We start from the raw sequence: 23,108 nt of genomic DNA, 5'->3' as shown, positions 1-23,108 counted from the left end.
AAACCGGATGGCAACACCAGGCTCCAATCTAATTTGGCAGAGTTTCTACAGCTGGATGCCCTTCCTAACGCCAACCACTCAGAGAGTGTAGTGGGTGCTTTTACGTGTCACCCGCACGAAAACGGCCACGCTCGAAATGGTGTCTTTTATGTGCCACCTGCACAAGCCAGTCCAGGGGCACTGGCAATGATCTCGCTCGAAAATCCTACGGGAGCCAGTCAGGCGGTACTGGCAACGGCCACGCTCAAAATGGTGCATCTCATGTGCCACCCACACAAGAACCATTCCAGGGGCACTGGCAACGATCTTACTTGGCTTGCCGGGTCTTCTCACGCACAGCACATTTCCAAAGGTCTCGGTCAGTAGTCATCGCCTCGGTGAGGTCCAATGTACGAAGGTCTTGCCTCACCACCTCAGCCCAGGTCTTCCTGGGCCTACCTCTTCCACGGGTTCCCTCAACTGTTAGGGTGTGGCACTTTTTCACGCAGCTATCCTCATCCATTCTCACCACATGTCCATACCAGCGCAATCGTCTCTCTTGCACACCACAACTGATGCTTCTAATGTTCAGCTTTTCTCTCAAGATACTTACACTCTGACGGGTATTCACATTGACATTACACATCCAACGGAGCATACTGCAGTTAAAATCCAGAAGTGAGAAGTAACAAATATTTAATCCTGTATGTTCTCATACACATTCAGTTACATTATCAACGCCAATTTAAAGGTGCATACTTATAGCATACACTTCACATATATGTATTAATATATATGCACACATAACAACATTAAGTTGTACTGAAGAGAACTTTTCCTCAAAAAATTTTCAGGACTGTACATATTCATTTCTAACTTACAAGGTGAAAGCAACTCAATTTACAAGATTAGCAGGATGAAAAAAATTCTTATGTAACCAAAGAACTCTTTATAAGTGTGTGTGTGTGTGTGTGTACAAACACACACACACACACACACATATGAAAGCTCAAAGAGGCAGCCAGTAATTAGAGGCTAAGAGTTCTACTTGAAGCATCTGATGAGAGAGAAGAGGAGATACAGACTTAAATTGTAGAGGAAAACTGGGAGTTTCTACTGGACAACTTGCTAATGGCCATGGGCCAGATGTGTAGTTGGAGCAAGGTTTCAGTTTGTGGCACAGGTGGAGTTAATGTCTGCTTCAGGTGATACTTTTATGAGAATGGCACATTTGGGTTTGCTGTATATACCTATGTAGAGGGCAGGAAGAAGCACCAGACTCAATGGGTATCCTGGGCTGCCCACACTCTAGCTTTATCACTGGCCTCAGACAGACAAAATGTGACATGGTGGTGGAATAGTATTGTAGATAGGGTTATAAATGATGAGACAAGCTTTGGCAAACTGGATGAAAGTAGATGACAGGAGTAAAAGTTTGACATCCGGTAGAATTGCACATGCTTTTTTAGTGCAAGGATCAGATTTGTAAGGTGTTCTAAATAGCAAGACAGTGTACTAGAGACAATTAAGCTGTTATCAGAGAGGAGTTTAATCACACACTGATGATGAAAAGAAAGAGGTATGAAACTGCTTTTATGAGGAGCTGCTGAATGTGACAATTGCATGGGAGAGCCAGAGTTTACTTCCAAGTAGACCAAAGAGAGGGAATTGGCCATTCAGGTTGACAGTAGTATGGTAGATAAGTAAGGTAAGAATGTGATGGCAAGGAAAGCATCTAGCCCATTGAAAATAGTTGCTGAAATCCTTAAAATATTAAGTGAGGTAGGTTTTGGTTTAATCACCTGAATAGTCAGTCAGGTAATACCAGTGACTGTTGTAGCAGCATTATTGCAAACTGTTATAAAATCGGAGATCTCTGGACAGATGAAACTACAGAGACATTAAACTGTTGGAACAGGTCATGAAAGTTACAGAAAGAGTTTTCAAAATTGATTTGGAACAGGATTAACCAAGATGGGATACTGCTTAGTTTATCTTCATAATGAGACAGCTGCAAGAAAAAGATTTAGCTAGAAGTAATCCTCTGTACCTGATATTTGTTGATTTGGAAAAGGCTTTAGACAAGGTACCTTGCTTTGTCATCTGGTGGGCACTTAGGAGTTATGGGTAGATGAATGACTAGTGAGGGCTGTACAAGATATGTACAGAGATGCAGCCAGCAAGGTGAGAGTTAATGAATGTTCAGTAATGAATTTAGCATGCAGGTAGGGTTCCGTCAGAGTTCAGTCCTCAGACCTCTCCTTTTTATTATAATCCTCCAAGTCATAACAGAGTTCAAAAGTGGATGTCACTGGGAACTTCTGTATGCTAATGACCTTGTTTTACAGTGGAATCTGTGGAGGATTTGGAGAAAAAATTCCAAACATGGAAGCAAAACCTGGAATTGAAGGATCTTATGGTAAACTTAACCAAGACTAAAGCTAGACTGATGCCATTAGGAAAATCAATCCTACCACTTCATTCCTCTCTTTCTCACTAACACCTGATACTAATCACCGACTCCTTTCTCCTTTTCTTTCCATACACTTTCTTCTCCGTTACTCTCTCTGCTATGATGCTGTCCCAACTATACATTTGCTCCCCTTATAATTTTAGCCTCTCTCTCATCTCCCCCAGAATCATCATTCTCTCTCTCTCTCTCTCTCTTTCTCTCTCTCTCTCTCTCTCTCTTTCTCTCTCTCTCTCTCTCTTTCTCTCTCTCTCTCTCTCTCTCTCTCTCTCTCTCTCTCTCTCCCTCTGTCTTTTACTCTTTTTTAGTCATAGAAGCCTCTTTGTGCCCTTTAGTCTTGGACTTAATACAATGATCTCACTAGTGTTGATGCCACAAAAAAGAAAAAAAAGCATCCAGTACACTCTAAGTGTACAGAATGTTGCTGGTTACATGAATCCTCTACATTTCTATAGTTTTACTTCAAGAAATAATAATTTGCTTACTTTTCACAATCTCTTTCAGAATGACAAATCTCAAGGTTCCATTCAAGTTATTGGTGGTGACCGACTGGAAAATTTAAAAGGCAAAGTAAGTGGAGAATCTTTTCTTTTTTACAGAAAACAACTTTGAATGTAAAAAATTATTTTCATTTCTTTTATCAAAATTATTTCCAGTTAAAGTCTGGAAAAGTGGAAACTTTTTCATGTGTCACAGATAAGAAGTTAATAGAAGTTTGACAGTGCACTGAATTTTAACAATCAGTGACTCCTAGAACTTCAAGTAATAATGATCTAAGAAAATATTCCTGAAAATAAAGGAGGAAATGATGGTACTAAAAGCTAAGATATTAGGTCTTATACTGTAAAAACCCATGTAATTTATGTACTTTTTATTGCAAAAACAAAAATAAACTTTAGCGGGTGCATAAATTACATGAGTAGATCATTTCCAGAATTTTTTTAGAAATTTTTTTTGTTGGAAAATGACATACAAATGTAAATATTTGTATGGGAAGTTGACTCATTTAATGTCAGAATACAGAGAAAATATAATGAAGTTGACTTTTATTTATGCTGGGTGGTATAATACTTACTTTTACTGTATAAATTTATTAAAACTATTAAATGATTAACTGCTTTTTGAAGTTTGACATTCATGCTGGTAATCAAGGTCCGAGTCATATTTTACATTGCTTGTAGTTTCTACCCATAGGAATGGAGTCCAGCAATTTCCTTAAATAGATCAGTTTTTCTCCTCTTAGGGAGTCTAGCTTGCATTTGCACCAGGAAGCTATTTGCTCGCTTTCTCTACGTTACGGCACAATGAAACTTCTCACTGCTGATATCGCCACTATCAGGTCTTACTGCATCTAACGTCGACAACATCATAATTCATCCTTGTGCATGTAAACTCACTAAGTGAATATGGCTTAGCGTTCCTACAGAAACCTTCATTTACCTTATATGATGTTTAATGTCATTTCACATTCATACTGAATTATGCAGCAATCTTACATTCTCTTCAAAGAACACTTGTAATATATGTATTACCAGTTCTTTTTGTTTCATCAATTTTTGCTATTCTTGTTTATGTTTCCTCATAGAAGTGTATATTCTAACAAGTCGCTTCTTAAATTTCACACCTTTCTTGTTCAATAGCTGTTTATTTTGGTTGGTTACCAAACTATCAGTTTGGTCTTCCAGCTAAAACAGTAATGACAAATTTTTAAGTTTGCTTGACATTTTATAAGTGTGAAAGGGATTAAAATTTCAATACTCTGTATCAAAGGTTCCGACAAGAATAGGCAGAAAATCAGAGCTTGAGACAAGAAGACACTTTCAACCAATCAGAATTCTGTTTACATAATCAGTTTGATCAGTCACCTTCCTGTGTTGGTTGAGTACAGTGTCATCCAAGCTGATGTTTATTGGTAATTAAACTTATTTTGCAAGACTTGTGCATATTTATCAGCTTTGTTTTTGTTGATAATTCTTATCAACCACTTTTCTTGTGATCGTGATTTGAGAAGACATACAGAAGTATGTTAAAGATCAGACATAATCTCTTGTGGGCAAGAAATATAGAATAATGTTTATTATAAACAACACAAACACCTCATAATTTAATATCTTTCAATGTGATACCTGTTAAACAGAAATTATTTTTATTTAATGAAAATTTAATAAAATCTAATCATAAGTAAGTGAAATTATGCTAAATACAACTAAATTGAAAACCTTTTTCCCCTGGCCATATTGGCAATTCTGGAAACTTTTGGTTGAGAATTTTACACGAGTAGAAGCTTTTTTTAACAATTTTTATCTTGAAAATCACCTGCATAAATTACACAGGTGCACAAATTACATGGGTTTTTACAGTAATTTTAAGTTAAATTTATTTCCCCATTGTTAGACATGTTTAAAGCAGAATATTGGAAATGAATGACAGTGACATTCATTTACAACTATGATGCACTGTCAAGAAAAAGGAGACACAAAATCACACACTCACTCTCATGCATGCATGTATGTTACATACATACAGATGTGTGTGTGATAGTGAGTACATGTATATTTGTCTCTTCTTGTCTTGACATTGCATGAAGCAAAAGGTACAAATTTGCAAATGTCCTGTAACATGAGAATCAAAGGTGTGCAAGACAGTGTAGGAGAGATAACTGAGAAATCATTGGTGAGAAGTATATTCAGAATGATGCTGGCATGCTCACCATGGATTTGGAAGAAAAGAAAATGACATGGAAATGCTATTTGGAGAGGCTGGCTGAATATAAAGAATTTTTAGGATAAAGCAGGCCTATACAGAGGGACCAGCAGTTCAAGTTTACAGCAATGTGGTAGATAAGGCAATTAAGGATGTGAAGTATGAGAAACTTGTGGCTCCATCTGGAATATTTGCACAGATGTTCAAAATATTTGGTGAGTTAGCCTACATAATTAACACGCTAATAGCTAACCCAGTTATATAAGGTGTCATGTCCTATAACAGACATTGCAGTATAGTTGTAAACTACTACAAAATCAAAGGAGATGCCTTAACGAGAGGAAACTACAGAGGAATCAAACTACTGGATTAGATTATGAAAGTCATGGAGAGAGTCATAGCTAAATTAACCCATGATATAAAACTCAGGTGTGATGCCATTTGGCTTTGTGCCCAAAATAAGTACCACATGTGCAATCTTCCTTGTGAGGAGACTGCAAGAGAAATACCTAAATAAGATTAAACCACTATTCCTGGCATTCATTGTCTTTGAGAAAGTACTTGACATGTTGCCATGTTCAGTAGTTTGGTGGTCACTAAAGAAACTAGGCATAGGTGAATGGCTTGTGAGGGCTGTACAAGCAATGTGCAAAGATGCAGTAAGTAAGAGTCAACACTTTCAGTGATAAATTAACATGAAAATAAGAGTCCATCACAGAGAAGTTTAAAATTGGTTGTCCATGGGAACTCCTATATGTTGATGATCAAGTTTTCATAGCAGAATCTTTAGTGGAATTAAAGAAGGAAATGGAAGCTAAACCTACAATCATGAGGTCTTAAGGTAAACTTAGCAAAGTAAGCAGGAAAGAAGACAGGACCCTAGTATCTTCAAGGTCTTGCTTGATATGCAGAAAAAGTGTAGGCATAAACTCCATACACTATACTCAATATAAGCTATGGACACACAAGAGGTGTAGTGGAAGGATGCACTATATACTATGAGCACACTCGAAATAGATTCTCTTAAATGCATTGATGACTCACTAGTATTAGATGATAGCTTTTATTTTCTTGGAGACATAATAAGCCGGAGAGATAGTTACTCCAAAGTATAGTAGCCATGATAAAAAGAGGATGGAAAAGTTCAGGAAGCTGCTACCACTAACAACAAGCATCTCATTCAGTTTAATGTTAAATTAACATAAAAATGAACATTCTCATCTTTTGAACAGTCACAGTTACGTCAATGGACATGTTTTGATTTTCTTGGACCTTTTCATTGATCAATAGACAGAGGTTCTTCCATTTGTGAGAACAAGAGAGAAATAATAAAGAAATTTTTAGATATATTTTATTGTATATATTTTCAGATATAAAGAAATATTTTCTTCAACCCATCATTTTCTGTCGTTGACTATTAATATTAACTTTCTTTTGTAAGATGAAAATGTAGCATTGGAAGGGTGGTGATGAATTTGTCCTTGCATTTTTTATTTTTCTAAAGAAACTGCTTGCATTACATATGCTTGATATAAAATCCAATATATGTGTCTTCCTTATTTCCAGTTTCATCGCTATTATTTCTTTCTATATTTGTCATTCAACTATTTCTTACACTTTAACGATCATCAGTAGTTTATTAAGTCTCTATTTGGCAGTGTGTTCTCGTAGTAGAAGATATTATAGATACTGGAGGAACTATGATCAAACTAAAGGAATTGCTTGCAAAGCATGAACCAAAGTGTGTTAAAGTAGCCAGGTAAATATTTTTATTTTCAAAAATGCTTTTGTAAATTTTAGTTATCATTTCAATTTCCTTTTTCAAAACAATTCTACTGATCCCAGAATGAATAGATTACACGATGATGATGATGATGATGAAATCTGCATGATTTTTGATGTTTAAATGTCTACATAACTTTTTAGGGTAATTTTTAATGCTGATTTCAGATCTGTTATTAGTTTTTCTCCATTAGGTCTAGTTTTTCTGTAATAAAGCTTTGTGTTTTTTTCTGTATTATGGTATCAGAGAATCAGATGACAGCGAGTATCTGATTTATTTTGTTCAACAAAATAGATTGCTCTAAACCAATGCTCACCTCATATTAATAAAAGTAAAATCGCAGCCAATCAAACAGTTGTTGGCAACTCTGACAGATGATGTGACCTTGAAATGCTGTGCACATGATTGCTAACTGATGCTTTAGTGTTGTTTTAGTAGTTCCAGAAATCAGTTGTGATATTTACTTATAAACTCCATTTAAAATATATACATATAGATGTAAGTGCGTGAACAATCCAGTCATATTCTGCTACATTTGTGGCAGATATGTTGTCATTAAGCAGAGACAAAATATAACTCATCTTGTAACAAGTCTATACTTCACTTATTTTGGTGTTCAACTCAGTTATGAAAACAAACCTTGGGCTGACACTCTGGAAAGCCAGTAAGAAAAATGAAATACTCTTTGGAATACCAATGGCATGGTGAGAGCCAAGTAACCACGTAAAGTCGATGCAAAAAATAAACATAGTATTCCCTTGGTTATATGGCCTATTGCACATGGAGTTATTATTCGAGTTCCTCTCCCCCCATTTGCTTTGAAGAATGTTACATCAGATTGTAATGAAGAAGACAAATGTGAAGAAGGTGATGACTGCCCTCCTGACAAAATCAAAAGTCTGCAGGAAGGGCTCACTGATTTAGTGAGAGATTTGAACCTACCAAAGGATGCAGTGGAACTAATTGGTTCTAGGCTAAAAATGAAAAACCTTTTGTTACTGGGAACCTTCTCTTGATGCCTTCACAGGAAACACGAGTTGTTACCATTCTTTGCTGAGGATGAATCTGATGTGTTGCTATAATATTCCAAACCTGCTTAACTATTTTGAGATTGAAAGCAATCCTTCAGAACAGAGGCTACAAATTGATTCCTCCAAAAAGCATTTGAAGGCTGTCTTGATACACAGTGGAAGTAAGTATTCATCCATTCCAGTGACACATTCTGTACAATTAAAGGAGACATATAAAAATTTTTTTGTTAAATATAAAGTATGCAGAATACCACTGACAAGTGTGCAGAGATTTCAAAATTATAGGCATGCTTTTAGGCCAGCAGGCAGGTTACACGAAATTGCCTTGTATCTATAGTGAATGGGACAGCAGAGCTAAAGAAAAGCACTGAATGGTTAAAAACTAGCCACAAAGAAGTTTGTTACCTGGATCCAAAAACATTCATAAGTCCTTGATTGAACCTACAAAAGTATTGCTATCACCTTTGCACATCAAATTGAGTTTGATGAAACAGTTCATTAAATCTCTGGCTGCAGATGGACCATGCTTGCAGTATCTCTCAAAAAGATTCCCAAATATAACCAGTGAGAAAATTAAAGCAGGAATATTTGTTGGTTCAGATTATGAGAAATCCATAAACGAATTTCAAAACTTTCTTCTCTCACACCTCAACTAGTTCCTGGAGTACCTTGGCAATCTAAGTGAAGAGCACAGTGAGAGATTTCACTAGGATATTAAAGAAATAGAGCCGAGGTTCCAGGGTGGGGGAGGAATGTAAACATGATGGCAGATTACTGCTGGACCCTAAAGAGAGACTGCAAGCAACTACCAAAAGCTGGAAGGAAATGTAAAGGAAGTTTGAAAAGGAGTAAAATTACTTTAAAGCCATGGTAAGTGCATTAAAAATATGTTAGTCAATATGTAGGCCTAGATTCTATTCATATCTTTTTTTATTATTGTTCTAGTCATTTGTTTTTAATTTCATCATACTTTTGTCTAAAAGTCTGCTACAAAAGGAATGAATGACAAGAAAAATTATCATATCTTTGGCAGCCTTTAGTGCAAATTTTGTATGTGATAGGCAAAAGCTGAAAACATATTTGAAATCAACATTAAAAGATAGTTCAGAATCACCTATAAATAGACAATCATCATTTATTTTATTTAAAAATGAAGACTTGTGATCAAAGCATGTGGTTGAGTAGTTAAAAGTTAGGGAGTTCACCAATTTCATTATATGCTTATTAAAAAAATAAAATTATTAACAAATTGATAAATCACAGAGGTTTTATAAAGCCAACAATTAACTCCTGCATAAACCTCCTTGGATTGAATGATGCATGACAGGCAACATTCAAAAGACCTGGTAGCTATAGTATACAACTTGTTAAACTTTGATATATAGGTTTTAGTATCCTGTCTGAAGTCAGTGAGGCACAAGCAGCAAATGGGAACTGACACTATACAAGACAGTAGTTTAATAACCCACCAATTCAACCATTTTGCATGTACACATTGTGTGTATGCAAGTTGTCCTACCCCATAGTTATGTTCATTCTTACTTACCAAGTGAATGGTTGTGTTGGAAAGACAATTTCTTGAAGGAAGCATTTCTACTAGAATTATTGTTACATCGATTGACTTTCTATTGTTGATTATCATTTTACATATGCTTTAAGCTTCTCAATAACTCTCACACTCTGTCTCTTTGCCTTCAATCTTTATGTGCCTGATATCATCATCATCATCATCATCATCATCATCATTGTTTAACATCCACTTTATATGTTGGCATGGGCTGGACAGTTTGACATCAAGCTGGCTACACTCCAATTGTCTGTTGTGGCATGGTTTCTGTGGCTGGATGCCTTTCCTAATGCCAACCACTTAACAGCATGGGTGTTTTATGCAGCACCAGCACAGGTGCATTTACGCAGCACCAGCACAGGTGCATTTACCAGTATGGGTGCATTTACACCCCACCAGCACGTGTGTGTTTATGCAGCACCAATGCGGGTGCATTTATGCAGCACCAGCATGGGTGCATTTATACAACACTTGCATGTGTGTTTACACAGCACTGGCATGGGTGCTTTTTAAGTGACACCAGCACCTGAAGGACAAGCCTGTATGTGTGGAAGACAGTGATTTTACTTAGCTTGACACATCCTATCAAGTACAGCAAATCCCTACATCTGGTCCCTTGTCATTTCCTCAGTGAAGCCTGGCATCCAAAAATCCTTTCTCACTACTTCGTCCCATGTCTTCCTGGGTCTACCCCTTCTACAGGTGCCCTCCACAATTAGAGCTCAGCACTTCTTTATGCAGCTGTCCTCATCCATATGCATCATATGATCAAGCAAGTGCAGTCTTCTCTCTTGCACACAACATCTGATGCCTCTTATATACCCAGTTTTCCTCTTAAATCATTTACACTCTGTCGTGCATGCACACTGACATTACCTATCCAGCAGGGTATGCTAGCTTCATTTCTTTCAAACCTTCACAAGTCCTCTAATTAAAGCCCATGTTTCACCGCCATGTTACATAGCTGTACGTGCATATGCATCCTACAATCTGCCTTTCAATCTAAGGGAGAGGCCCTCAGTTACCAACAAAAGTAGAAGCTCTCTGAACTTTGGCTAGCAACTACACTTTCAGAACTTCCTCTACTACTTCTAATGATCTCCCTTGAGCATTTGAGGGAGTCTGTTATCTATGCATTTTTAGTGCTTTTTGTACCTGCACATTTGCCACACACAAAGACTATATTCTTTGTTAATCTTCCTGTGATACTGTTACACCTCTTATGCATCCAAAGCTTGCACTGGGTACAATGTATGGAGTTTCTGCCAACACTCTTCTTACATATCGAGCAGGGCCATCTCCCAGAAGGGACTTGTGATTTGTCTGTTTTCCTACTTACTAGGACTTCAGTTTTTGCTAATTTAGCTCTAAGGCCCTTAGATTTCAGGCCTTGTTACCACACCTGAAATTTCTTCTCTAGGTCAGGTAGTGATTCAGCAATAAGAACAAGATCATTAGCATAGAGGAACTCTCAGGGACAGCTGGTTTTGAATTCTTCTTTTAAGGCCTGGAGGACTAAGATAAACAATAGGGGCTTAGAACTGAGCCTTGGTGAACTCCTACCTGCACACCAAATTCATTGCTATACTCATTGGGTTTTTTTATTGTGTTTCCTTAATTTCTTAACATGTTGCATAAAACTTTCTGTTTTAACATATACCAAATATTAATTTTTAAAAAATGCATAGCTCAGAACCTGAAGACTAGAATTGCTACAATCTAATCCTTTTTCATTTTCAGCATATATTCAGTTAACGCACAACTTCAATAGCTCTAATGAAACATACAAGTGTGAAAGTATCCTCCAACAGTGATTTGACAATGTAGTGTCTTGTAACATTATCAAATGTAAGAAAAGTAATGTCAAAACTCAGAGCTATAGCCTCCATAAGTGTTCAGGTTCAATATGACTTCCCGTAACCTTTTGTAGCAAACTTATATAATGCACATAAAACAACAGGTGATGTTTATTCTCACCTAAACCCCATAAATTCTATCCCCTCTTGTATTTTTCTAAGCTAGAAAGACTGGGATGCTTTTACATTTTGCTGGTGCAATTGTTTTTACAGTTAAGTGCACTTATTTGCACTAATCAGCTGACAATAAAATAGTAGCTTTTGTGTATACCTAGATCACCCTGGTTGAACTAACTTTTGATGAAAAACATTTTTATGACTTTTATCTTTTTTTTTTTTCTTTTCTTTTTCCATACGGTATGTTCAGTGTGTCTTTCCTGCTTGAAAATAGTAAGGAATGATTTTAGGGTGCTTTGCCTGCTATTTTTAGCAACTCAAGTGTCTATATTAAGGTTCCCAAATCGGTTGTTAATCGAATAAACTAGAACTCAATGAATTTGTGCTTTGACCAAGGGTCAAATATAGTGCATTATGTTCATTTTAATCACAGATTTATTTGTCTTCTTTGAGAATTTGGATAATGGTATCTCTTCTTTAAAACATCTTGTATACTTGTATAATATACCTTTCCTTGACATTGGGTCTCCAGCTTCCTAACAAAAGCAATGATACCTATGTCTGTCTAGTTGTGAATGACTTATTCTAACTGAAATATTACATTGCTTGCTCAGTATAGATAGCTTTTGCAAATGAAATAAAAAGATTCTAATAAACTTTTTCTGTTCCCGTCAACAAATTTATTGAACAACTTAAAGCTGTTCAATAAATCTTTTCACAAATGGACAGTCAAGATGCCATCAATTTACACTTGTTTCCATTGATTTCATTTTTCCAATTTTATTACTATGAAAACATTGAACAATATCACTTCTATTCCATCATCGTCATCGTATTTTTTATTTATTTATTTAATCTTTTGTTTAAATTATAACTTAATTTAAACTTTAATTTCTTTATTCTGAAGTTGTTAAATGACTGATCATAGCAATTCTTTCTTTCTTTCTTTTTTTGTGTGTGTGTTAATACTTCAAGCTTGTTGGTGAAGCGAAGTGCTCGCAATTGTGGATATAAACCTGACTGTGAGTAATTCACTCCATTATCTTTTGTAATGAATTTTTTTCATAGTCAGTAAAAATCACTTTCTTACCTTCATGAGTTCTGGATTTTCCTTCTCTTTCTTCTAACCTGACTTCAAGTTAGAAAGAGAAGGAGCTCAGACTATAAAAGACTATTAACGTGATTTAGCACAGTTAATTGAAATAAGTAGGAATGTGTTTGATTAGATTTATAAAATGATATAATGTTGAAAAATAGACTGTTTGTCTGAAATTATATTTACTATGGGCGTAGGAGTGACTGTGTGGTAAGTAGCTTGCTTACGAACCACATGGTTCCAGGCTCAGTCCCACTGCGTGGCACCTTGGGCAAGTGTCTTCTACTATAGCCTCGGGCCAACCAAAGCCTTGTGAGTGGATTTGGTAGACGGAAACTGAAAGAATCCCGTCGTATATATGTATATATATATGTATGTGTGTGTGTATATGTTTGTGTGTCTGTGTTTGTCCCCCCAACATCGCTTGACAACTGATGCTAGTGTGTTTACATCCCCGTAACTTAGCAGTTTGGCAAAAGAGACCGATAGAACAAGTACTAGGCTTACAAAGAATAAGTCCTGGGGTCGATTTGCTTGACTAAAGGCGGTGCTTCAGCATGGCCACAGTCACATGACTGAAACAAGTAAAAAGAGTAAAAGAGTATTTAATAATGAAGTTCAAGACTTATGAGTTAAGGATGATAATTAAAACTAATAGCTATACAATGAAAGAATAAATAAATACTTTATAGGAAAATATTTTAGTGTGTATAAAGGAATTTCACAACAATTCTTTTGGGAGATAGGATGAAGACTCCTTTCGGTCATGAGTAACCATGGGATTGCACCTACAAAGTTACCCTCCAAGGCACAAGTCCAAGCAAGGTTGTTTACCCATGTATACCAACCTCCCCTCTCCATGCCACCAATGTTATTCAAGAGAAAGGCAAAGGTCGATACAGTTTGGTACCAGTAGCAACTCATTTCTACAGCTGAGTGAACTGGAGCAACGTGTCTTGCTCAAGAACACAACACACAGCCCAGTCTGGGAATCAAACTCATTGTGAGCCCAGTACTGCAACAAATTACTAGTGGATTAATAGTACTTTGAATTAATGTTATGCTGCAAAATATATATATGTTTGACCAAACATTATATATAGTCAGTGTAAACACCTTGATTTTATATATAATATCTTAAAAGATATTATGTATAAAGATAAGGTGCTTTGTATCTGTTTATACATTGTATTGGCAAAAAATTATTAGCTATAGCTTGTAATACAGTATAGCATTGAAACATAACACTGTTAACACGTTGTTAATTAATCAATTGAACAGTTGTCACTTAAGCCACTTAGTAATTGCGTACTTATTATAATTGTTTCTGTGGCCCTGTTAAGGAGGTGACTCAGTTACTGATGAAATGTTAACCCAAGATTGAAACTAGTCTGATTGATTGCTCATTCCTGTCCACAAAGGTATTGTCTACAAGAAAAGACAAGGTGTTTACTAAAAATCTACAGATATAGTTTGTACAACATAAAAAAGATTTAACATCCCTCAAACTTTCTTGGAACTGCATATTACAATTCCTTATTTTCCAACAGTTCTTAATTTGGAATTATAATCAAGTATTATAATAATGCAATTGATGTTTGATTTGATTTGATTATAGGTCAATGTTCAAGAAAATTGTAGTTCTGGAGAAGAAGGACTGAGTGTGTTTGTATGGGGAAAGTAATGTGTGTTTGTATGGGGAAAGTACAAAAACAATTTTTTTTTTTTTTCACTTTTCTCTTCTAACTTTAAATTAAAATCTAGAACCAGTCAACAAAAAGGCCAGTGAGGCTTGACTTGATAACATTCGAAGTTGTCTGATACTTTGACTTCAAATTTATAGCACTTAATAATTCAATAGGCCTAAGTTTTCAAAAATGCTAAATTTTATAGGAAAGAGTTTTTGATGATTGTTTAAATTCAAGCAATTAATCTAAGTTTATGTTTCTGAATTGATACTTAGCTTCAGACTAATGTGCATGGACTGTAAATATTTGTAAATTATGAGATTTAGTAAATTAAATTTCTCTTTAGTTATTTAGTTAGAGATAATTATAAATGAAATACTATCATATTATTTTCAGTGTTTATATTTTCATTAATGTTTTGTTATATTAGTGATAATTGCAAAGATTAATCCCCTTCCTCATTTTTTGTTTTCATTACATCAGGTTACCTGTCTGTAGTATACAGTATCCATATGAAAAATCTTTGTCTCAAAATGTTTTATTTATTTATTTGTAATTATGTCTTACAGTTACAGGCTTTGAAATCCCTGATGAGTTTGTTGTTGGATATGCTCTTGATTATAATGAGCATTTTAGAGATCTGAGTGTAAGTATTGCTAATATATTAATAGTTCAGTCGTTCTGAATTCTATTATGCTTTTGAAATTTTTTTAATATTGAAATCAATATGGATTATTTTTCTATTGCAGTGAAGTGAAATATGCATTCGTATGTTTGTGTGAGAGAGAATAAAAATTCTATTTTGTTTGACAAAGTCTTTTTTGACAGGGTCCACACTCTTTTATGTTTAAAATTGTCTGTGAGAATTAATAATGTAGTGTGGTTCTTCCCATAAATAATTTAAGTTTCTGTAGAATATATTGTCAGATTTCCATTGAAAGAGGTGTGTACTAATATACAATACTGACCAACATTGAAAACAAACTGGCCGAATGGAGAATTGTTTCATCAGAATAGGTATAGGAGGAATTAGTGATGTGTTCAGCCAATGAGAAATTTTGAATTCAAGTGTTGTAATCCAGAAAAGGAATTTGTTTAAGGAGTTTGTGTACCACCTTTTATGTAAAGCATATGATTATTTATGTGTCGCATAAGAGAAGGTGAATAAGTTAATAAAGGATAATATTTATGCCCTTTGCAAATCCTCCCAAACAAGTAAGAATGATGCAATTGATGTTTGATTTGATTTGTAGGTCAATGTTCAAGAGAATTGCAGTTCCAGAGAAGGACTGCGTGTGTGTTTGTATGGGGAAAGTGAGGCAGTTAGATACTCACACTTATCTCTGATCTCCATATAGACACCCTCTAATCTCAATTTTATTAAATTACAACTGTCTCAACACCTATGACATCCTATCACCAGTATTCAGTCATGACTACCTACTCTGACAGCCAATTAATTATTACTGGCAACAAATGTCCTTCACCCTTTGACAAATAGTAAGCAGGTGATCAAAACCATATTCTGAGGTATGACTCTCATATACCTCACATAACCAAAGCTTATCACTCAAATCCCAAACTAGTTAACTTAAATACATTGTAGCAGTACACATTGGTAGAAGGGATGTGTGACTTTTTTTCCAAAGTGTTGAAAAAATATCTCACCTCTGCCAAGTGTCTCTTATTTATTATCACAACTCTTGCAAAAATACCATTCAAAGGCATCTTTTACTTTACCCTTCATAAAGCAAAAATAGTCTTCATGCATTGCACTGCCTGCAAGTTCTCCCTGCACTAAAATAGTAACTGGACCATTTGATGCCTTACCAAAAGAATTTCTACCAATGTTGCACACAGCCAAACATCCGTTCACAACAAGGAAAAGCTAAGGGAAATATTCATTGGCAACAATTAACAGAAATTTATTACTTGATGGTCCTTAAAAATCAATTTGTATGCAATCAAAAGAGTGCATACATCTAATGAACTGATGTGGGTTTTGAATAATAGTATCAGGGGACTCTGTAAATGTCTTGCATGTCATCCACTAAAATGAAAGATTTGGAAACAAAATGTGCCAATTAACCTTGTCATGCTAAGCTGGCAGAGAATTGGGGAGTTTTAAAAGATTTGTAACAGAATAGTATGATTTCTGATCCTCTGTATAATACTTTCTCATTGATTCCTGATCAGTTATTAAGGGAAATTGTCTGCCTCAGATAGAAAAGCCTTTTTAATAAGAGGTTATATTTTTTCAGAAAAGTGAGAAACTCATTGAGAAAAATAAGCAAACACAAGTTATTTGAGATAAGGATTGTTTATTAGCAGGTTCAGGCATTTTTTTTTACTTAAATAGGAGTGACTCATGACACAATTCAATAACAATTGATAACTTAGAATGCAGACAGATTTAGTTGATAATTTACATTCATTGTTGTTCAGTGACATGAATTCTGTCAGCAACTTTCTATGATTTAAATAGATTTTTTAAAAATTATGTTCCTCTGTGGTATTACCATGTATATTGCTGTATATGCTTTCCAACTCATTTTCACAAATATCATTATCTACAATTCAGAGGAAATACAATACTACTTATTTGTACAATTGAAATGGAGATTTAATGCCATAATAGCCTGTGCCACATTAATCAATAATACTAAATTCCTTGTAAAATGTTTTGTTAACCAAGTCATCTGAGTAAGGTGAGTTTATTAATAGTTTAGGAGTAATCTACTATTTTCCTTTTGCTGTTACTGTTAACAAATGACTTGGCTTAATAATGTCTTCTCAGAACATTCTGTTTATTTCTGATCAAATAAAGTTGGCATCAGATAATTTAAACTTCCAGGTTTAATATCTGGTAAAAGGGTAGAGATAAATCTAGGTAGATTAATTTTAAATGAGTCCAGATCTCCAATTCCATTTTTTGGTGGGGGCACCAAATTGAATTTTGGTATTCTTTCTAATCACTTGCTGTGTGTGGAAGAAGGAGCAGAACCCGCGACTTAGGCAAGCCCTCCAAGAGAGGTGACATTGATGCCATTAGTATTCCACTTGAGCTATTGCAGGTCAACATCTGCAAGATAATAGTTAGTGTAAGGATGCACCAAAGGTTAAAAGAGGTGGAGAGGCAAGTGGATTTTTGTTGGGCCACTCAACTGATTGGAACTCCATCACAAAAGGACACACTTAAGTCTCTGGTACACACCTATGTACCAGAGGCTGACCAATCAGTTGAGTGACCCTTCTCTGGATGTGATCTAGGGTGTTAGCTGTTGGAGGATGAAATATTTTCTGGACCTAAAAAGAAAAGCTTGTCACTTTTCTTAGTTATGCTAAGTATGTGTTTCATCAGAAGAAATTCTCTGTAATGATGAGCCCAGCATTTGGATTGATTATAAGGGCTCTAGTTGAATGCCTCTTGTAATTATAGGAATGTAGTGTGGTAGTGTTTTCTTGATACAAATGTTTGCTCAGAAAAGAAATATCAAGAATAGCCTCTGAGCTGCAGATATATAGCACATAGAAGTGTTTGCCAAACAGGCAAGCTTTTACTTCTAAGTTTTGTTCACAATATTTCTTGGTGTAGTCAATCAATATTATATCAGTTTTTAGCCAGCAACAAGTTAGTTTTCTAATTAGAACCTCTTGTGTTTAATAAATGTGTGCTGCAAATATTGTTGGTTGTTTTTCTATTAATTCTGTCCTTCAGCAGATGAAAATGAAATTAAAAAAAACTTTTCAAAATTGGTTGAATTTTATTTATTCATTGTAATTACAATTATTCTGTTAAATTCTTAGCTTATACTGCATGCATGTTCTTTTGTTGAATATCATATTTCACTGAACCAATAAAATTTGATACTTTTATTAACAATAAAAGATGTTTTTACTGAATATTGTTTTGAATATTATATTAAAAATATGCTGAATTAAACATTCATATATATTATATTTTATATTTATAGCATATTTGTGTGATTAATGAAAATGGAAAGAAAAAATATGCTGTGGCATCCTAAAAATCTGAGGCAGCCTTTCTCAGAGGTGAAATAAATTTGACTTTTTTTTTGGCCAAAAGACATTTAACATCTAGTGACAAAATATATTAAACTTTTATTTTTCCAATTACTTTCCTGATTTTATGTTTTTTTAATAAATTTTTGAGAAATATTGTTAATTTAATCTATATTCTTCTATATTATCTAATTATATCTGAGTAATGATCTCGGTTACTCTTATTATTTAGTTTCTCATTTTACATTGTTTATTAGTTAAGAGAAAAAACTGCATTTAGTGAGATTGTAACATTACATTTTTTTCATTCATTAAATTAATTTTCTTCATATAACACTTTTTATTTTCATGCAGCCATTTGTGACTCTAACAAAAAAATATTTTGAGTTGATACTGATCCTCATGTAATGAAATCTTGGTTTCAAAATAAACTGCACAACCGTTTGTGTTTGTTAATTTGGTATTCATTTATATTAGTTAAAAATCAGATGTCTTCCTTGAGTTGTAGATTGTTCAATAGTTTGTAGTGGACAGGTATAAAGATGATGGAAATTGAAACCAATTGTTGTAATTTCAGAAAATATTTGAAATAAATATCAGCAAAACATATTCTTACAAATACACTTTGTTGAAATAAATGGTAATAAAATTTTTATTCTTTTCTGACAGTCTTGTATTTTGTTTTGATTCCATAAATTTGATATCTCATGTAATTTCAGCAGAAATAAAATCTTTATTACCAATTTTGGAAAGTGGATTCTAGCCCATTAAAATCTACAAAAGTCTTTTCAGAATTAAATTTTTTTTTTTAATTCTTGAACACAATAAGTCATGATTATTTAAATTGTATTCTTTAAAACTCATTAATGTTATAGAATAGAATCTATTCTATTAACCAAATTCATTTTAGTTTTGTAATTAACAAATTGTTGTTGGCACTTTCTCAAATCATTTCCACTAACCACTAACATTTCTAGAAAGGACATCTCACTGAAAGCTCTTTTGTTAAAGAGGTGCAAGCGTGGCTATGTAGTAAGAAGCTTGCTTCCCAACCACATGATTCCAGGTTCAGTCCCACTACGTAGCACTTTGGGCAAGTGTCTTCTACTATAGCCTCAAGCCGACCAAAGCCTTGCAAGTGGAATTGGTAGAGAAACTGAAAGAAGCCCATTGTATATATGTGTATGTATTTATCCCCCCGTCACCACTTGACAACCAGTGTTGGTGCGTTTACGTCTCCATAACTTAGCAGTTCAGCTAAAGAGATTGATAAAATAAGTACTAGGCTTAAGAAATAAGTCCTGGGGTTGATTTGTTCAACTACAACCCTTCAAGGTGGTGCTTCAGCATAGCCACAGTCAAATGACTGAAACAAATGAAAGAATAAATGTTCTAATTTGGAGATTTATATATTCCACATTTGAATAGGAAAATAGATTTAACAAACAAATCATTTTACCTTTATAATGGTTGTATTTAAAGTGAACAAACTGAAATCTACTGTTACCCCAATGATTTTGCTCTTTTTCTTTTAAAGAAATTACATGATTTAAAGGCTATTTTATGAATATTAATTATTGGCTTGACTATTGCTATAATTTTGATCAGGATAAAATAACTTATAGTGATTGAAATATAATTCTCATACCAAACTGATTACAGGTTTCTTTGAATGTTATTTTAACTTTTTTTTTTTTTTTTTGGCATAAGGTATGTGAAATTTTTTATCTATTCTGTGTGCATGCACCTACTTGCCTACACATTTGTTATTATTAGTATTACTCTCAGTCTTTCATCACTTGACACAAAAGACAGGTCAAAACTTATGTACATGTCTTAAGACAGTCTAGATACATTTTACTATCCCACAGTCTCTAAAGAGGTTAGAGTCCCCTTTATTTCTTATTCATTTTTATTTGGAATTATTACCTCCTCCATGAATTAGCTATAGTGTTACTTAGATGAGGTGGGGGGCATCAGAGGTTAGAAATTGTCAGCTGCTTTAGTGGATAGTGCCTATGAAAGAGGGAGATATAGGATGATGTGGCAAAAAGATACAGAAATTACAAGTGATGACAACAATTAACAACATGTTGCGTTGGGCAAGCATAGCATAGAGTATGCTAACAAGAGGAGTGGTTGGGGTGCTCTTTCTATACCTACCATCTGCTCCTCCTTCCTCTTCTTTGGTCCCCTTTAACTTCTTTTACAGCATTCACTTCCTGTCTCACTATCCTCTGTCCCCATGAAACTTCTCATTATCACTTTCTCATACCCCATCCACCCATGTTCATCTTTATAGTACTGGATTCCTCTTTCTACTCTATTTCTCACTGACCCTTGATGCTACCCTTTCCCTGCCCCTTCCATTCTTCTGTCTCTCAACAGTGGCTCCTCTGTTATTTTCATCATCTCTCCTATTCTCCTTTCTACTGTGATTCTTTAGTCTTGCCAGTACAAGGCAACCTCACTAGTGCTGGTACCACCAAAAGGCATCTAGTATTTTTTGTTAAATAGTTGATATTAGAAAGGACATCCAACTGCAGGAACCATGTCAAATCTGAGACATTGGAGCATGATGCAGTTCTCTGACTTGGAATTCAGCTGAGCTGCCTAACCCTTTTCAGCATGAAAGGTAGATATAAAATGATGATATATTTCCACTTGCAAAGTTTTGATCAGCTCAGTCTATGTTAGAAAGCATTTGCACAATGGGACCAGTTGCAAAGTAATCTTAAATACACAGCCTGCTCACATAAGATGTATTGATTTTCAGAAAAGAGAAAAAGAATTTTTTGTTTTTGGAGGGTGGGGGATCTGGGCTGGTATGAGTTGGATAAGTTACTTGTTCACATTCCTTTATCAGCTTGCACACACAACCAGAGAGAAAATCTGGTTGTCTTATTGTGTATTTTTTTCCGTAGGTTTTTTTGGCTGCCTTTGCAATCACTTGAAATGTGGATTGGCTTTAAAGAAGGTTCCTCTTTCAATACTAGAGTCTCATCTCTGTTCCTTCCTTGTTAAAATAGATTTAGTTTAGCTTTTGCTGTTGTGTTTAATTTGAGAAGATATTTATTATGTTCTACAACAGTGGTTCTCAATATTTTTCCATTCTTAACTTCCTAAACCTAATCTATCTCAGATAAAACTGTAAAAGTTTACAAAGACTGTCAAAAATCAATTTTAATAGTGCATACTTTATTTACAAAGGAATTGTTAGAAACAAAATATTCTAATAATGTGCTTGAATCTTGCTTCTGCTGTCTGATTGCCCTGTAACTTAATGAGTTTTTCATGTACTGTAATGTCAACATCAGCTGCATTTGTCCCAGATGGATCCACCACCAAACTGGGAATGCTTGACTTATGTAAGTCATGGTTTCATAGGGAGTAAAATAGGTATATATGCTGTAAGATAAACATGTAAAACTAATTTCACTATATGCAGTATTCAGATGTTACCAAATATATTGAGAAAAATTGTTAAATGTTATTATTTCTGTATAATTGGCTGGTGTCTTTTAATGAACTATTTTTATGTTTGTACTAATTTCAATTAGTACAAAGAATAAAATATGAGGGTTAATACTTGTAACACGGAAAAATGTGAGATGGCCTGTGATTAATAATCTGTTCCTAGATCATCATTTTATATGATATCAATATGATGCTTCCTTGCTTGAATTTGCTGAAGATGAGGTATCAGGGTAGAGCTTCAAGGCACAAAAAGGTGGATAAAGATCTTGGATGGGTAGGTTTGTGAGAGTGAAAGAGTAACATGTTTAAAGAGGAATGGAAAATAAAAGCAGCAGTGTAGTCAGTGGTGAATATCAGTTTTTTGCCAGCAGGAAGGTGAAGGAAATAGTGGGTGAAAAAGGAGATAAAACTAGATAAATGAGAAATAGTGAGGGTGAAAGGGGTGCATAGATACAGTCTAGAGGTGGAAAAAAGAAGTGATAAAGGTATTGGGGATGATTGGTGGCAACATATGAAAGGATGTACATGGTAAAGGGACATTCAATGGAAAATAAAGTAGTAAGGGCAGAGATTGAAAATGTGGAATGGTTAACAAATGGAAGTGGTTTTAAGAAGAGAGATAACAGGTATCACAAAAGTAGATATGGAATATGTGCAATTCTACTATCATATAATTACAGCACTTGAGTAAATAGTGCTCTAGTTAGATGATTGATGGAAAGATGGGTGTTAGGAAGGTGAATTGTGGGGAAGGCTTGACAGACAGATTGAGTATGGGGATATAGGCATAAACAATATGCTTTTAGGACCATTTTTTGTTTGAGATGCATTGGTTTTTTTCAAGTGAAGCTAATTGCCTATCATCTCTTCGATAAGGCCCAACATCCTGAAGTTAGTCTTTACTACCTCAGCTCTTGTCTTCCTAGGTTTCTCTCTTTCACAGGACCTATCCACTTTCAGTGATTGGCTTGTCTTTACACAGCTGTCCCCATCCATACACATCACATGACCACACCAGTACATTTCTCACTTGCACGCTACATCTGATAATTTTTATGCCCAATTTTTTCTCTATGTTTGCACTTCAGTGTACATGTTCACTGATGTTGCAAGCTACTTTCATTTATTTCTAGTTTTCAAATGTTCTCTGCATTACAGCCTACATTTCACTTTCATGTAGTATTGCTATTCATATGGAAGCTTCATACAATCTATTTTTCACTCTGAAGAAGAGACTTTTTGTGATCAACAGAGGTAATAGGTGTCTGAACTTTTTCCATCTGGTTCTTATTCTAAGAACTAAACTTTCAAAATGTTC

The 23,108-nt window shown here is 34.8% G+C and overlaps 1 protein-coding gene across 10 annotated transcripts in view; it reads left to right on the top strand.

Moving 5' to 3' along the window:
• The window catches only part of LOC106871918 (hypoxanthine-guanine phosphoribosyltransferase), a 62,896-nt gene extending 43,915 nt beyond the window's left edge, over window positions 1–18,981 (top strand). For all 10 annotated transcript variants that reach the window (XM_089357402.1, XM_089357404.1, XM_089357406.1 and 7 more), the window contains 5 exons: window positions 2,954–3,019; window positions 6,811–6,911; window positions 12,482–12,528; window positions 14,860–14,936; window positions 18,265–18,981. In XM_089357402.1, the coding sequence (XP_089213528.1) occupies window positions 2,954–3,019; window positions 6,811–6,911; window positions 12,482–12,528; window positions 14,860–14,936; window positions 18,265–18,318 (345 nt within the window). In that variant the 3' untranslated portion in view covers window positions 18,319–18,981. The remainder of the gene's footprint in view (window positions 1–2,953; window positions 3,020–6,810; window positions 6,912–12,481; window positions 12,529–14,859; window positions 14,937–18,264) is intronic.
• Window positions 18,982–23,108: the final 4,127 nt, after the last annotated feature.

The sequence above is a fragment of the Octopus bimaculoides genome, chromosome 9 (genome assembly GCF_046866305.1).
Source record: "Octopus bimaculoides isolate indiv1 chromosome 9, ASM4686630v1, whole genome shotgun sequence".
In the NCBI taxonomy this organism is placed as follows: Eukaryota; Metazoa; Mollusca; class Cephalopoda; order Octopoda; family Octopodidae; genus Octopus; species Octopus bimaculoides.
Note: the sequence above shows the minus strand (reverse complement) of the source record. Positions and strands in the feature narration are given on the sequence as shown.